The sequence below is a fragment of the Oncorhynchus tshawytscha genome, linkage group LG12 (genome assembly GCF_018296145.1).
Source record: "Oncorhynchus tshawytscha isolate Ot180627B linkage group LG12, Otsh_v2.0, whole genome shotgun sequence".
Taxonomy (NCBI): domain Eukaryota; kingdom Metazoa; phylum Chordata; class Actinopteri; order Salmoniformes; family Salmonidae; genus Oncorhynchus; species Oncorhynchus tshawytscha.
The window spans coordinates 61,580,877-61,596,254 of NC_056440.1; the positions used below are offsets into that span (position 1 = coordinate 61,580,877).

The window sequence follows — 15,378 nt, forward strand, 5'->3', positions numbered from 1 at the left end:
GCCGGCCCAGGGAGCCTGATCCCAGCTCTTCTGTTCTGACGGAGAGAGGAGATAGTGGGGAGCCAGAGTCAGGGCAGCTCTCCCAGCCAGACACAGAGCTGGGTTATAGGGGTGAGTGGAGAAAGACAACCCCTCCCTGGAGCGCAGGCCGTGAATGGCTTCCAGGATGATGAATCCCATTGCCAGCTGCTAAAGCCTATAGATCTGGCAGGCCCTGCATGAGGCCTAAAGCCAGAGACAATCCCCCTTCCTCTGTCTTTCCCACACACACTGCACATACTGTTTGCTCAAATACTGAGCTTCCCGCAAAAATCTGCTTGTGTGCCCGCGAGGAATTGGAAAATAAAAAGCGAGGAGAACTGAGAATCTGAAAGCAACCAGCCCTCCTGTCAGTGTCTGTTCCTGGAGAATTAGCGGCCACTGTGACCTCCATTCTCGCTCATTTTCATGTTTCCAAACAGAGGAATTCCTTTCGACAAACAAGAGTTAATTTACTTCACTCTCAAACTTTCCCGTTTCTGCATGCTATTACTGTTATCATTTTATTACTGTTATCATTTCAGAGAGAGAGAGAAAGTCAAGAATCATGCCCTTAAGGGTAGCAATTTAAAAAGGATACAAGCCATTCATGTGTGCTCCTCAGGACAATAGTAGGGCCTAAACAGAGACAACTAGACAAAACTAAACAAGCCAGAGCAACGGAGGGGAACTTCGTTAACTAGAATCGCTCTCTGAAAGACACCTTGCCGCAGGAATGAAAGATTTGCAAGCGCCATTAAGTATGTGTGGTGTGTGAATAAGAAATGGGGAACTTGGATATGGAGATAATATGGAGACAATTCACTCATATAACCTACTGAAACCTGAGAACATTTTTCAACAAATCTGAGTCAACTCCAAACAAACTAGCTGGCATGGCAAGAAGTGCATGCTGCCAAGTCAATCTCTATCCATTTGTCCATGCACATTGCAGCTCTATGAAACAATGCTCATTCTTCAATCCTCTAAACAATCACTTCCCCTTTGGTTTCCCTTCCCTCCGTGATGGGTGAAACTGTTCTACTTCTGTGCCAGCAGACTGGTCTCATAGATTAGACATAGTAAATGTAAATCCGAGACACTGAAATTAGTATATGTTACTTTTGGTACGGTTACATAAAACAGGTTACTTCAAACAAAAACGAAAGTAGGGCAGTTGGTCGGGGTGGATGAGTGAGCGTAGAACGCAAACATCTAGCAGCCTAAAGGTTGTGTGTTTGAATCTCATCAAGGACAACTTTAGCTACTTACTATTTTTTAGCTGCTTTGCAACTACAGTACTTAGCGTGTTAGCTAACACTTCCCCAAACCTTAAACCTTTTAGCTAACCTTTCCCTAACCCCTTAACCTAACTCCTAACTTTAACCCTCACACTAGAGCTAGCTAACGTTAGCCACCTAGCTAACGTTAGCAACAACAAATTGGAATTCCTAACATACCAGTTTTGCAAATCCGTAACATATTGTACGAATTGCTATTCGTAACATATCGTATGAATTGTAATTCATAATATATCATGTGAATTGTAATTTGTAACATATCATACGAAACGGATGATGGAGATCCACAAATTAATACATACCATACGAAACGTAACATATCATACTAAACGGAGTGTCTCGGATTTATGTACAGAATAATACGAAATGCTCTTGGGTGCCAGGGGAGGAAACCACTTGGGTGCCAGGGGAGGAAACAGCTCTGTGAGAGAAGTTTTGCCCTTAAAATAGAAAATAAGCATCTAAGACGTGCCCCTTTCAAACACTATGAATATTTCCATTAGTATGAATGCAGTATCTTGTGACAAACAGCCAGGTCTGCCCTTTGGAGGTCTGAATGGCCATGCTGTGCTCAAGGGGGTTATTACTATTTCTGCATACATAATAACCCATCTATCACCCTGTTCTAAAGGATAAAAATGAACACCACTCTCCACCTATTGGTGGGAGACTTCTCCACCCGACCGACACAGAGAGCAAAGGCGTGTGCCATGTGGCCCGAGAAGATAACGGCGCTAGCCAAGCAACCTGAACAGACTGCACTCTTACCCTTCACTCCCTCCCTCTTTCTCTCTTTGACCAGTAAAGGCAGCGGAGGCTCTGATAACATGTGTGGGGAGGATATTGCACCACCACCTCAATTCAAATCCAGAACCAAAGCGGCGCAGTCAGACGACGGCACGAGGAAGCAATTTCCCATAAAACGGCCCATAACAGAAGTAGCATTCAGCGTGAAGAACAGAATGTGGACCCTGTGGTAAAAGTCAGAAAGACTTTTGATATGCCCAGTTCTCACCTCAGCCTGCAGCCTGCTCTTCAACACTTCACAGCCCTCTCCCTGACTCTGTACTCTGCCCTCTCATCCTCATCATCATCATCTGATGCTTGCCTGCCTCCCCTAACAAGCAGGGAGATCAGGGTCATTTTGTAATCCAGTTACTGGAGGAATGGAAAGTAAAAAGCACAAGACTTGTCAGGGCAAGTGTGTGAGGAATGCTTACAGAGAGGAATAATCTAACACGTTGAATGGTGAGAGTTTTAGCTTGTAGTTCCCACTTGGCTGTCATTTCTGCTTCGGGAGTTTGCTAGGCCATATGGCCTAGTTACAGTTGCAAGAAGCGATATAGTTTGAAGTGCAATTATTTTGAAATTCAGAAGAACTACATTTCCCTACAGTGTTGACTCACAGACTAGCCTCAATCAGGTTCAAAACCATGAATGCAGAATAAGCATGACTGGACAGAACACAATTAATACTATTGGTATGACCCATACCGTTTGGAACAGACATACAACACCACACAAACATAGGAGCACCTACACTACATATTATCCAATCTAGTGCCCTTAATCTCGGAGCTTTCACCTTTGAAACCCAACGTAAGTCAAGGTATTCATTTCAAAAGAAATATATAGATTTTTGCGATTTACATTTTCAGAGAGAGAGACAAATCCTTTCCATTGCAACAGACCTCGTAATACTTGGCTTGACAGCTCAAAAATAGCTTAACATTGAATTGCATTTAGAGCTGGTGAAATGCTCATCATTCATTCCCATGAAGATTAGATGAGGAGTTGAAGATCATGGCGAGACCTTAAAACCCCATAAGTGCATCACTCACTTACATGTCATTGGAAACCAGAGAGTGGGCTGAGTTACAGTGAGAAGACCCTTCAAATGCGTCATCTATCCATGGGTCTAGGGCCCCTCGGCAATATAGTAGTTACTGTTATTATTAGTGCCAGAGATAAGAGACAGCTGTCATATGGCTCAGACTCAGCAGCAAGCTGTAACACAATGTCCAATATTCATAACTATGTAGACCGGCAGTGTCACAAATGTCTCTCATATCACAAAATCGCAACTTAATTAAAACAGTTTCAATGAATCAAATCAGGTTTTTATGAGCTATATCCTAAATAGAAGCTAAAAAAGAGATGCCTTCCTGCCAAGCAGATACATTAACCAGCTGTAATATCATCTTGCTTAAAGATGTATTATAAAAGGTGTTGTATCATTTCAGCCAGTAGTCTTGAAAGTAGCGCTCACAAGCCAAAAGTAGGTCCCTGAAAATGGTGCACAATTGTGTACAGTCATCCATTTCGCACGATATGTTACGCTCTGCAAAAAATAATTATATGCCATGAGAATAGTATAATAATAGTGAAGTCATCACAACTATGAAATAATCATGTAGTAACCAAAAAAGTGTTAAACAAATCAAAATATATTTTTGACTTTTTGCCTATAGAAAGTAGGCACCCTTCGCCTTGATGACAGCCTTGCACACTCATGGCACTCTCAACCAGCTTCACCTGGAATGATTTTCCAACAGTCTTGAAGGAGTTCCCACATATGCTGAGCACTTGTTGGCTGCCTTTCCTTCACTCTGCGGTCCAACTCATCCCAAACCATCTGAATTGGGTTGAGGTTAGGTGATTGTGGAGGCCAGGTCATCTGATGCAGCACTCCATCACTCTCCTTCTTGGTCAAACAGCCCTTACACAGCCTGGAGGTGTGTTGGGTCATTGTCCTGTTGAAAAACAAATGATAGTCCCACTAAGCCCAAACCAGATGGGATGGTGTATCGCTGCAGAATGCTGTGGTAACCATGCTGGTTAAGTGTGCCTTGGATTCTAAATAAATCACAGACAGTGTCACCAGCAAAACACCCCCAAACCTCCTCCTCCATGCTTTACGGTGGGACCCACACATACAGAGATCATCCGTTCACCTACTCTGCATCTCGCAAAGATATGGCGGTTGGAACCATCAGACCAAAGGACAGATTTCCACCGTTCTAATGTTCATTGCTCGTGTTTCTTGCCACAAGCAAGTCTCTTCTTCTTATTGGTGTCCTTTAGTAGTGGTTTCTTTGCAGCAATTCGACCATGAAGGCCTGATTCACGCAGTCTCCTCTGAACAGTTGATGTTGATATGTGTCTGTTACTTGAACTCTGAGAAGCATTTATTTGGCCTGCAATTTCTGGGGTGCAGTTAACTCTAATGAATTTATCCTCTGCAGCAGAGGTAACTCTGGGTCTTCCTTTCATGTCCTCATAGCGCTTGATGGTTTTTGCAACTGCACTTGAAGAAACTTTCAAAGTTCTTGAAATTTTCCAGATTGACTGATCTTCATGTCTTAATGTAATGGTGGACTGTTGTTTCTCTTTGCTTATTTGAGCTGTTCTTGCCATAATATGGACTTGGTCTTTTACCAAATAGGGCTATCTTCTGTATACCACCCCTACCTTGTCAACTGATTGGTTCAAACTCTTTAAAGGAAATAAATTCCACAAAGTTACTTTTAACAAAGCACACCTGTTAATTGAAATGTATTCCAGGTGACTACATCATGACGCTGGTTGAGAGAATGGAAAGAGTGTGCAAAGCTGTCATCAAGGCAAAGGGTGGTTACTTTGAAGAATCTAAAATGTAAAATATTATTTTATTTGTTTAACACTTTTGGGTTACTACATGATTCCATGTGTTATTTCATCATTTTGATGTCTTCACATTTATTCTACAATGTAAAAAATAGCCTAAATAAAGAAAAACCCTTGAATGAGTAGGTGTGTCCAAACTTTTGACTGGTACTGTATATGTTCTTCATGCAATTCACATGATATGCTACGAATTTGTAAGTGCTTAAGATCCATTTTCAATCTCTAATTAATCTCTTCATAAAATAACTCAGTGAGGTGAGGAAGCTCAACTTCCTCTCCCTTACTCACTCATGCTGTGGCATATCCTTTTGCTTGGAGGGACTGGACCACTGGGCCTATGGGCAGTTGGCCTGGCTGCAGGCCCAGCTCTGCCCAATGCCCTAGATATCCGAGAGGGTTTTCTCTGGCTGTGGTCAGCCAGCCTCAGCCCCAGGCAGTCAGCTAGTTCAGCACATCTAAATGTGTGCCCGCAACAGGTGTTGGGCATTGGAGCTCCATGCTCCTCATTAAAAAACGCATTAGCACTCCTGTCTGTGTCTGTGGTGACTGGCCAGCATGAGGCCAGTACGGTGGCGGTCTGTTATCTGGTTACAGGTCAGCCAGAGGCAGTCAAATTCTCATTTAATGAGTTATCTCCATCTGTATCATGTTTTACTGCAGCCTGAAAGACAAAGCTCTGAAGCCGGGCCAGTCCCACACCTGTCCTTGGCTCACTGTTAATTCTCCAATAATGACTTTGGATGGCGCTGGCTGTTGTCAGATTCCGGATCTAACATACAAACTGAGTGGTTCTGGGCCCTAACAGAGAAGCTAGTCTTCCCTGACTGAGTCCAAGTACTGTAGATAGATGCGTGAGTAATAACATTTAATTGAGCGTTCAAGCAGTAAGTTTATCATTATGGAACTATGTCTTGTTGAAGTTCAACATTCAACTTCCTCCTACTCATCTCAATCCAATTACGCTGACAGAAGCAGCACCTACATGGAGAATTATGTCCGAGTTCATTCAAAGGACACTCATGACAGCACCTTCACAGCTGTGTGTGTGTATGTGTGTGTCAAAGAAAATAGTGAGGTAAACCGCTGCCCTAATGAAGATAAGCACAAACGAATTATCCAGGGCCTCCCGGGTGGCGCAGTGATCTAAGGCACTGCATGTGCCACCAGAGATTCTGGGTTCGAGTCCAGGCTCTGTCGCAGGCTGCCGCGACCGGGAGGCCCATGGAGCGGCAAACAATTGACCCAGTGTCGTCCGGGTTAGTGAGGGTTTGGCCGACAGGGATATCCTTGTCTCATCGCGCACTAGCGGCCCAGGCCCGCCACTGGTGTTTCCTCCGACACATTGGAGCGGCTGGCTTCCGAGTTGGATGTGCATTGTGTCAAGAAGCAGTGCGGCTTGGTTGGGTTGTGTTTCAGAGGATGCATGGCTCTCAACTTTCTTCTCTCCCAAATCCGTACGGGAGTTGCAGCGATGAGACAATACTGTAACTACTACCAATTGGATACCACGAAATTATGGAGAAAAAAGGGGATTAAAAAATATGATTATCCAATAGAAATTCCCGATCACACTTGTAGGCAATGTTATTGCTACGATAGCTCATGCGCAGAAACACTTCATGTCAAACCAAACCGCCTGTACTTGACAAAATTAAACGTGTCAGTTTGTCACTTTCATGTGCTTTAGTAATGGCTAAATCATCGGCTCGAATCTAGGTTTTGCCTTTAGAATTTGAGAAAATGAACAACTAAGGATGCATGTTTCACCTCTCCCATTGACTTACCAAACCCCAAGTCTGGTCTGTCTAGTCTGCTTGGCAATGCGTTCCTGGAATTATCCCGATGTTGCGCCTCTGGGTTTGAAATCTCTGCTAATACAGTGTTTCCCGAATACCTACACTGGCCAGAATGTGTCTCACTTATAAAATACTTGATCAATTGCTCATAGTGAACAAAAGTCACTGGCAAACAATACTGATGATGTATCTCCGGCATTGTTTGAATATATTTTGGTAATTGATTAAGGCAATAGCACAGATCAACATACACTTGCTTGGGGCCAATTTGAACTTTGGTCTTCCAATGCTACTGATCACATCATACAGATGTTAACGACCCACAGATAAAAAAATATATGATCAAGATCATTCAAATTTCAGACGTTTTTCATCATTAATTTGGTTTTATAGTCGTGAGAAGTGTTTTGGGTTCGTCTGCAAGAAGACGACGGGAAAGTGGATCTTCAGATATAATGAACTGTCTGTCCCCTTCATGATTCAGTAACTCTACTGGGGCAGTTCATCTGTATGGGACGGAAATTTTCAGTATTTTCTCCATGGAATTTGAGGGTAGATTTAACCTAAATACATATGTAGCTAGAACTGACTTAGGTATTTCTGGCTGAGCAGCATTTCTTCAAGTCTATATTTAATTTTCACAAAGCACAGCAACCAAAGGCGTGTAACTTTCCAGAATGCTGCTGTGTCTAAGTGAGTTTTACGTCAGAGTTAGGTTTACAAACATATCATAAGCATCTTAGCCCTAAATTAAAGGCAACACAAAAGCCATGGCCTTATTTTCTTCTCTAGACACTTGGATCCCAGTCAAACTTCGACACTGAGAGAAACACTGCCAAGCAGTTGAGAGCACTAACCAGGATGTGTGTGTGATATGTGATTATCAGTTTAACTGTCAGTTTGTGATGTTTGGGAAACCTTGACATACACTACAAAAAGTATGTGGACACCCCTTCAAATTAGTGGATTCGGATACCACTTTGCAGCTGAGCCGTTGTTGCTCCTAGACCTTTCCATGTCACAATAACAACACTTACAGTTGACCCGGGTAGCTCTAGCAGGGCAGAAATTTGACGAACTGACTGCTTGGAAAGGTAGCATCCTATGGACGGTGCCACATTGAAAATCACCGAGCTCTTCAGTAAGGCTATTCTACTGCCAATGTTTGTCTATGGAGATTGCATAGCTGTGTGCTCAATTTTACATGTCACATACTTGTATGTATAGTGTACATATGTGCACCGGGAAGACAGTCAGTCAATAGACTCCACCACAGTTCTGGCACAGCCTGATAACCCTTTAACCCTGCCAAGTTTATCAGTGTTCTATGTCAACTTCTCATTAGTAGTGCAGCTATGAGATCATTGTGGTTCCTCAGGTCATTGTGCCCACGGTGACACACAGGTTTTGTGTGTTAAACCTGCAGCGTAAGCAATGAGCACTCTAACAAACAGGATGTGACACAATGAATATCAATGTGAACATCCAGAGGAAGGGAACACACGGTGGCCCGCCATTCACATCCATGGCCATCATCCAAAAACTGATACACACCCGTTTCTGGTTGACAATGCTTCCATTTTCACTCACTATGAATTTAAAAAAATAAGAAAACGTCAACATTGTGTGAGGTTGAATGGTAAAAATATTTTTATTTTCCTCTCTTCAAATACTAGAGTATCTTAAATCATACAGGGGTTTTCCTCAGTCTTTGCTGCGAGTACTGCACTAGACGTACAGTATACCAGATCTGGTCTCAGAAATGGCTATCTCTGGAGATCCCTTCTATCTCCACTGAGTTAGGTAAATCTGCTTTCCGTTTTTTGGCACCTGCCTTGTGGAATGATCTCCAAGGCTCTCTAAACTTGGATGAATTTGTGCCTCTATGGCAATTCAAAAGGCCGATTGAGGACCTTTTAACTGAAGATTGTGTTTGTTTTTGATGATTGTGTTTTGCTTTTAGTGTATTGGTGTGAATATTAATGTATATAGTGTATATTGACGTGTTTGGTGGGTATACAGGGCTCATCTGAGAAAGAGACCTTGGTTAAATAAAAATACAAAACCACAGCTAATACACATTCAAAGTGTGACCCATCTGCCATTCTCATCACTGCCCCAAAGACAGACACCATGCACAGTGTACGGAACACTTACCGAATTGTCTCCTCAGTAGCAAGGCAGTTAACCCCCAACAACAACTGCTCCCCAGGCGTCGATGACGTGGATGTCGATTAAGGCAGCCCCTCGCACCTCTCTGATTCAGAGGGGTTGTGTTAAACATGGAAGACACATTTCAGTTGAATGCATTCAGTTGCGCAACTGACTATGTATCCCCTTTCCCTATCATCCATTTTCTTCTTCATGGTTAACATACATGGGATGGAAAGGGCATTTACACTCAGGACTGTGTGTGTGGGACACATTTCTGCACTTGGGAGTAATAAGCAAACTGAACCGTGGCATCTATGGCAGGTTGTGCGTTCTCTAAAGGCGTTATTTGATGTCTGTACTGCACTTGGCCAAAAAGTCTTACTTCCTCCTTTTAGCAGCAGTGAGACTATTGCACATTACTCATCTTTCACGTGAATATTGTCCTTCCTTCACTTTATGAATCATCAAACTCAAAGTTGTGTAAATGCAAGAAGACACATAGGACTTTGTATTTAGTTGTACTGGTGACATGAACTTTCTGAGAAGTTGACTTGCCAGTCTAAAGGTGGAAGCACGAGATTCATCTCAGGATGTTGCCATGGCACTCATCTTTACCATGGTAAACAATCTGAACGTCTGGGTGAGGTCGAGACACACTGAGGGCCGTAGCTACAGCTAGTGGAAATGACAACACTCAGTTTATTCACAAAATAAACTTCACTGAGTAACGGAAAACCATTACATGCTTGGATTCAACTTCAAACTACCATACATGAACATGTAACTGACTTCATGTATACTGAACACAAATATAAACGCAACATGTAAAGTGTTGGTCCCATGTTTCATGAGCTGAAATTAAAGATTCCAGAAATTCTCCATATGTACAAAAAGTTGATTTCTCTCAAATGTTGTGCCCAAATTTGTTTACATCCCTGTTAGTGAGCATTTCACCTTTGCCAAGGTAATCAATCCACCTAACAGGTGCGGCATATCAAGAAGCTGATTAAACAGCATGATCATTACACAGGTGCACCTTGTGCTGGGGACAATAAAAGGCCACTATAAAATGTGCAGTTTTGTCACACAAATCAATGCCATAGATGTCTCAAGTTTGCAATTGTGCAGTTGGCATGCTGACTGCAGGAATGTCCGACAGAGCTGTTGCCAGAGAATGTAATGTTCATTTCTCTACCATAAGCCATCTCCAATGTTGTTTTGACGGCAAGAATTTGGCGGCAAGTCCAACCGGCCTCACAACCACAGCCCAGGACCTCTACATCCGGCTTCTTCACCTGTGGGATGTTAACGTTGTGAACAGAGTGCACCATGGTGGCAGTGGGGTTATGGTATGGGTAGGAATAAGCTACAGACAACAACACAATTGCGTTTTAATTGATGACAATTTGAATGCACAGACATACCGTGACGAGATCCTGAGGCCAATTTTTGTGCCATTCCTCTGCCACCATCGCCTCATGTTTCAGCATGATAATGCACAATCAACAGCCTGATCAACTCTTCGCGAAGGAGATGTGTCATGCTGCATGAGGCAAATGATGGTCACACCAGATACTGACTGAGGTATCTGTGACCAACAGATGCATATCTGTATTCCCAGTCATGTGAAATCCATAGATTAGGGGGTAATGAATTTATTTCAATTGACTGAGTTCCTTATATGAGCTCTTACTCAGTAAAATCTTTGAAATTGTTGCATGTTGCATTTATATTTTTGTTAAGTGTATAACAAAGCCTTTCCATTGTTGGTGGAACATTGGTGCTGCTGGCTGGGCTCACCTGGCTCAACCTCCTTCCTGTTTTTGTGCGTAGGAATGGGGGGGGGCTGCGGTACCATTGACTGTGGGCCTGTGTCCAGGACATAGTAAAACAAACACTCGGCTTTGGGCTACGCAATCAATGTGTGGGTGTTAAAGGTAATTTAAGGGCAGTGGTTCTGCTTGCCGGCTCCTGTAAACAGGCGTGCCTCCTGTGGGTCGTTACTAATGCGGAGCTAGATGAGCCGGGGATAGAGCCCTGCCCTCCCCACAAGGCCTGTGCCACATTTCAGACTAGACTGTGAAAGCTGCTTCAACAGTCTCAACTAGTTCTGACTCACTCAGACTGAAACACATACACACACACACACACACACACACACACACACACACACACACACACACACACGTGTAGCAGTGTGTGGGTAAAATCACTGGGGAAGCTAGAAAAAAGAATCTGTTGAGATTGTGTCTATAACCAGATAGTTCATATGCCTTGCGTCCGTGATATATAGGCCTAAAGGCCGAGACAATAGGAAACAAACAGTGTCAGAAGAAAAAACATGTTGACCCACCCTACTCAAATCAAATCAAATCAAATCAAATTTGATTTCACTTGTAGTGAAACACCGCTGACATCCTCCTCTCCTTCATGTTGACGAAATGGTATATCACTCTGTCATACTGTACACACTTCTAGTTTTGTTGTCCTACCTGTTGTCCTACCTGGCTCCTACCAGGCTACCTGGCTAAAATGCTTGCTTTCATGGGCAAAGTTAACTAGTTAACATTAGCCTTCTACATCTAGCTACATATTGAACTGCCATCCTCTCAGGCCAGGGGCACAATGTATAAATGAATGGTTGGATCAGAATTGCCGTGATAATCAAAGGCCAGTACGGAGGATTAAGTAAGTAAAACCAAGCATATACCTTTTATTCCCCAACTTGCTGTGAGACCACTGTGAATCTCTAAACACTAAAACACACCAGACACATCTGCGATTTAGTTTAGCCCAGTAAGCCCACCCCCATTCATTCTTGGGAATGGGCATAATTGTCTCTTATTAGGTATAAAAACAAATGGGATTAACCGAAGTAATGCAATGTATTCACACAATTTAGCGAGCAGGCCAACCATACTGTTTATAGCTTTGAACATGAGGTAATGAGCAGCAAGCCAGGACTTAAGGGTGAACTATTTTCCTCGCCCACTTTGCCAGTCATGTCCTTCTCACATTCTCTTCTTATAGAAGCAGAGTCTCAGCCCAGAGTAGGGCCCTAGAATAGGCCTCTTGCAGGTTTACATCTCACTGACACTAACTCGTCTTTTTGGCAGTGAGTGACCAAATAAAACATAGATCTATCCTTGGCACCGGACAAAAGGAGAACTAGCATAGATCGATGCTATCTTACGTTCTCAAACAGCTCTTCAACAGAATAGCACTTCAAGGCTGTGATTTACACTTCAACCAGTTGAATCAAAATCAAAAGGTAGAGATTGAAAATCATGTTTTAAACCCCTCTCTATATTAGCTGTCTCCTGGCTGTGTAATGTTAACAGTGTTTGGAGCATCGTTCTAGCTAATGGGTGTATTTAAGCTGTGCTGGAGCGACAGGCTACAGGTGTTTTCACTATGTAACGCAGCTGGAGACTCAAACGCACGGTTTATCAGACCTATGCAGCAGACACACATGGGCTTAACCTCACACACAACTGTCCTCACACAGCACAGGGCCCATGTTCCATTCTCCTCTTTTACTCCACTGCTACTCTCTGGTTATTATTTATGCATAGCCACTTTAACTCTACCTACAAGTACATATTACCTCAATTACCTCGGTATTTGTAAAGGTTAGTTGAGGTATTTGTTTTGGCACTGCTGTTTATAAACTCACTGTTTATTATCTATGCATAGTCACTTTACAAATACCTCAACTAACCTTTACCCCCTCAAATTGTCTCGGTACCGGTACCCCGTATATATAGCCTCGTTAATGTAATTTTCTTGTGTTACTTTTTGATTTTATTTATTTTTTCACTTTATTTTATTTTGTAAATATTTGCCTAACTCTATTTCTTGAACTGCCTTGTTGGTTAAGGGCTTGTAAAGTAAGCATTTTACGGCAAGGTCTGCAACTGTTGTATTCGGCACATTTGACAAATAACATTTGATTTAATTTGATTTATTGTGTTTGTCCTCTCTTCACATATTCCACCCTGTTCTAAAATCTTTATTCCACTAAGATACAGGTTCATTATCTTCTCATTGTCTCACTTTCAAACGGTAGTAGTAAACACACAAGCCAACCATGTGGTCTTGATTAATCAGGCCCTATGTGGCCTCATGTGGAACAATGCACTGGTCAGGATGACCCACTGTCTGGAGCATTTTTATTGCCCTCAGTGATGTGCACCTTCCAGCCTTGGATTGACCACAAAGATGGCAGGGTTACTTTCTGCATCCAGATGAGCACCAACAGATCTTGCTGACAAAAAAAAAACAGAGGACATGTATGATGACGCCTGCAACTTCTAAACCACATGTGAAGAGCAACTTAATGCTGTCACAAAAGGGAAATCAGGCGTGTGGGTGAGACATAGACCTTAGATTGAAACAATTGCAGCCAATGAGTGGAGATTGGAGCCAATGAGTGGAAATGAGTGGAGATTGGTTGGCCACGTGTAACGGGTAAGGAGGCTCGCGAGACACTTTCTGTTTCCTGCGAGCCCCGGAGAACCCATGTGACAAGAGATGCCACATCTTCTACCAGTATCCTGTCAACAGTCTGAACCATATCTATAACCGCCACAGAGCTCTTAGTAAGACCAGTAGGAGAAAATCTGGATTTTAGTGCCTTAAAGTTGGCTGGTGGAATGGAAAGTTTCAGGGACAAGAAGGCTGAGATAGAAAATAATCTTTAGAGATGACACAACTGAGGACGGTTTCCTGTTAAAACACTTACATGATACTAATAGTCCTCAGTTCATTTACCAAGTCATAGGCCTACTACACTTGAAGCTTCAAATACAAACCAACTTTTCATTTAAACTACCATTTACACTTGCGTTGTCCTGTGGCACAGCATCCTACCATTATATAGGCCAAGAATGAAGTATGAACAATGGTGTGCACTCTTTGAATGGGCACTAAATCTAAAACCTAAAAGCATTCTTCGGCTGTCCCCCTAGGATAACCCTTTGAAGAACCCGTTTTGGTTCCAGGTAGAACCCTTTAGACTTCCATGTAGAAACCTTTCCACAGAGTTTTACATGGAACTCAAACGGGTTCTACCTGGAAGCAAAATGGGTTATGCTATGGGGACAGCCAAAGAACCCTTATATATATATATGGTATACTTAACCCATAATAATCCTATTCATACAGAAGTGATTCCAATTTCAGATGATGTGATTTTTATCTGCTCTATCATTGTCATTCTGTCAGTGTTCTGTATGTTCATGTTTTTATTGTAGCCTACCCCTGCCTGAAATGACATGAACAAAAATACAAAAAGGTAGACAACAATAAATAATATAGCATGACATGCAAATTGAATATGTAGCAAAATAACATAATATCAATCATTTAGACCTATTGAGCACTAACATTGAATTCTGTCTTAATTCAATTCACAATGGAAACACTGACAATTTACCTGCTAACAAGAACGTCGGCAAAAGGAAGCAGTAGAGCAGTCCACATACCACCTGAAGCTCCATGAGTGCGCGTCCCAAATGCACTGCTTAACTCCAGTCTACAGCCTCGCTGACATTCCACGACGGAACGTTACATTCCACCCAATCAATTTGAATAAATCCAGTCCGCAATAATTGTTCATGGTTTTAAAACAGTCTTTTAAACCGAGAAAATTAATCGGTGCGGTCATTCCACTAGACAGACATATGACTTCCAAAAGTATTTTTCAACTTTTTCAAGTTTCCAGAGTGATGGACCAATGCGGACTATTGCGGTTCTTGTTCTGTAAATCCACAAGACATCTTCCCCTCCTCACATTGCGGAGGTATAAAATGTATTCTCACAAAATTGTAAACAAAAGTAACTACTAGCTCTCCCGTATTGAAACAACTCTCCTCTCTTGCCGCCCCTTGGACTGAACATTCCCTGTAAAGCAATATCTTCCAGGAAAAAGTGATTCACCAGTAGGCCTACTGCAACAGATGAACTGTTCTTTCAGTCGCTGTAAATCCAATTCACTCTCACTGGGTTGGTACTTCCTCTGAATTTTTTCTCTCTTCATAACCTAACTAACAATTTTAATGTGTGTTTTCGAAAGCAACCTGTCCACGTGGAAGACTATCCCACAAGCATACCCAATTAATGTATGGTAATTTCGAAAGAAACATATTCATTTTCAACCTATTCAGCTATTCTATATCATAGTTAACGCATGTTTGAAAATCTCTCACTGACAGCACCATCGCCTGCGATTTTCCTACTTGAGCACATCGTCGTTTTGCGTTGACACATGACACTTACAAACTTTAGCCTATGGTAGGAAATTATAGGTGAAATATCACTATGTGACACTCCTACAGCAACATGCTAATGAATAACCCTACCTTAACCGCGTAGTAAAACCAGTAGCCTATGAATTTTGAGATTATACACCCGAAAACTCGTACTCGGTAATCTTTTGAAGA

General features: G+C 42.4%; 1 protein-coding gene across 1 annotated transcript in view; it reads right to left on the reverse strand.

The window, feature by feature from the left end:
- piezo1 (piezo-type mechanosensitive ion channel component 1) overlaps window positions 1–15,378 on the reverse strand; it is a 74,728-nt gene extending 59,350 nt beyond the window's left edge. Inside the window, exon 1 of the mRNA XM_042330863.1 lies at window positions 14,373–15,378. Within this exon, the coding sequence (XP_042186797.1) occupies window positions 14,373–14,436 (64 nt within the window). The 5' untranslated portion in view covers window positions 14,437–15,378. The remainder of the gene's footprint in view (window positions 1–14,372) is intronic.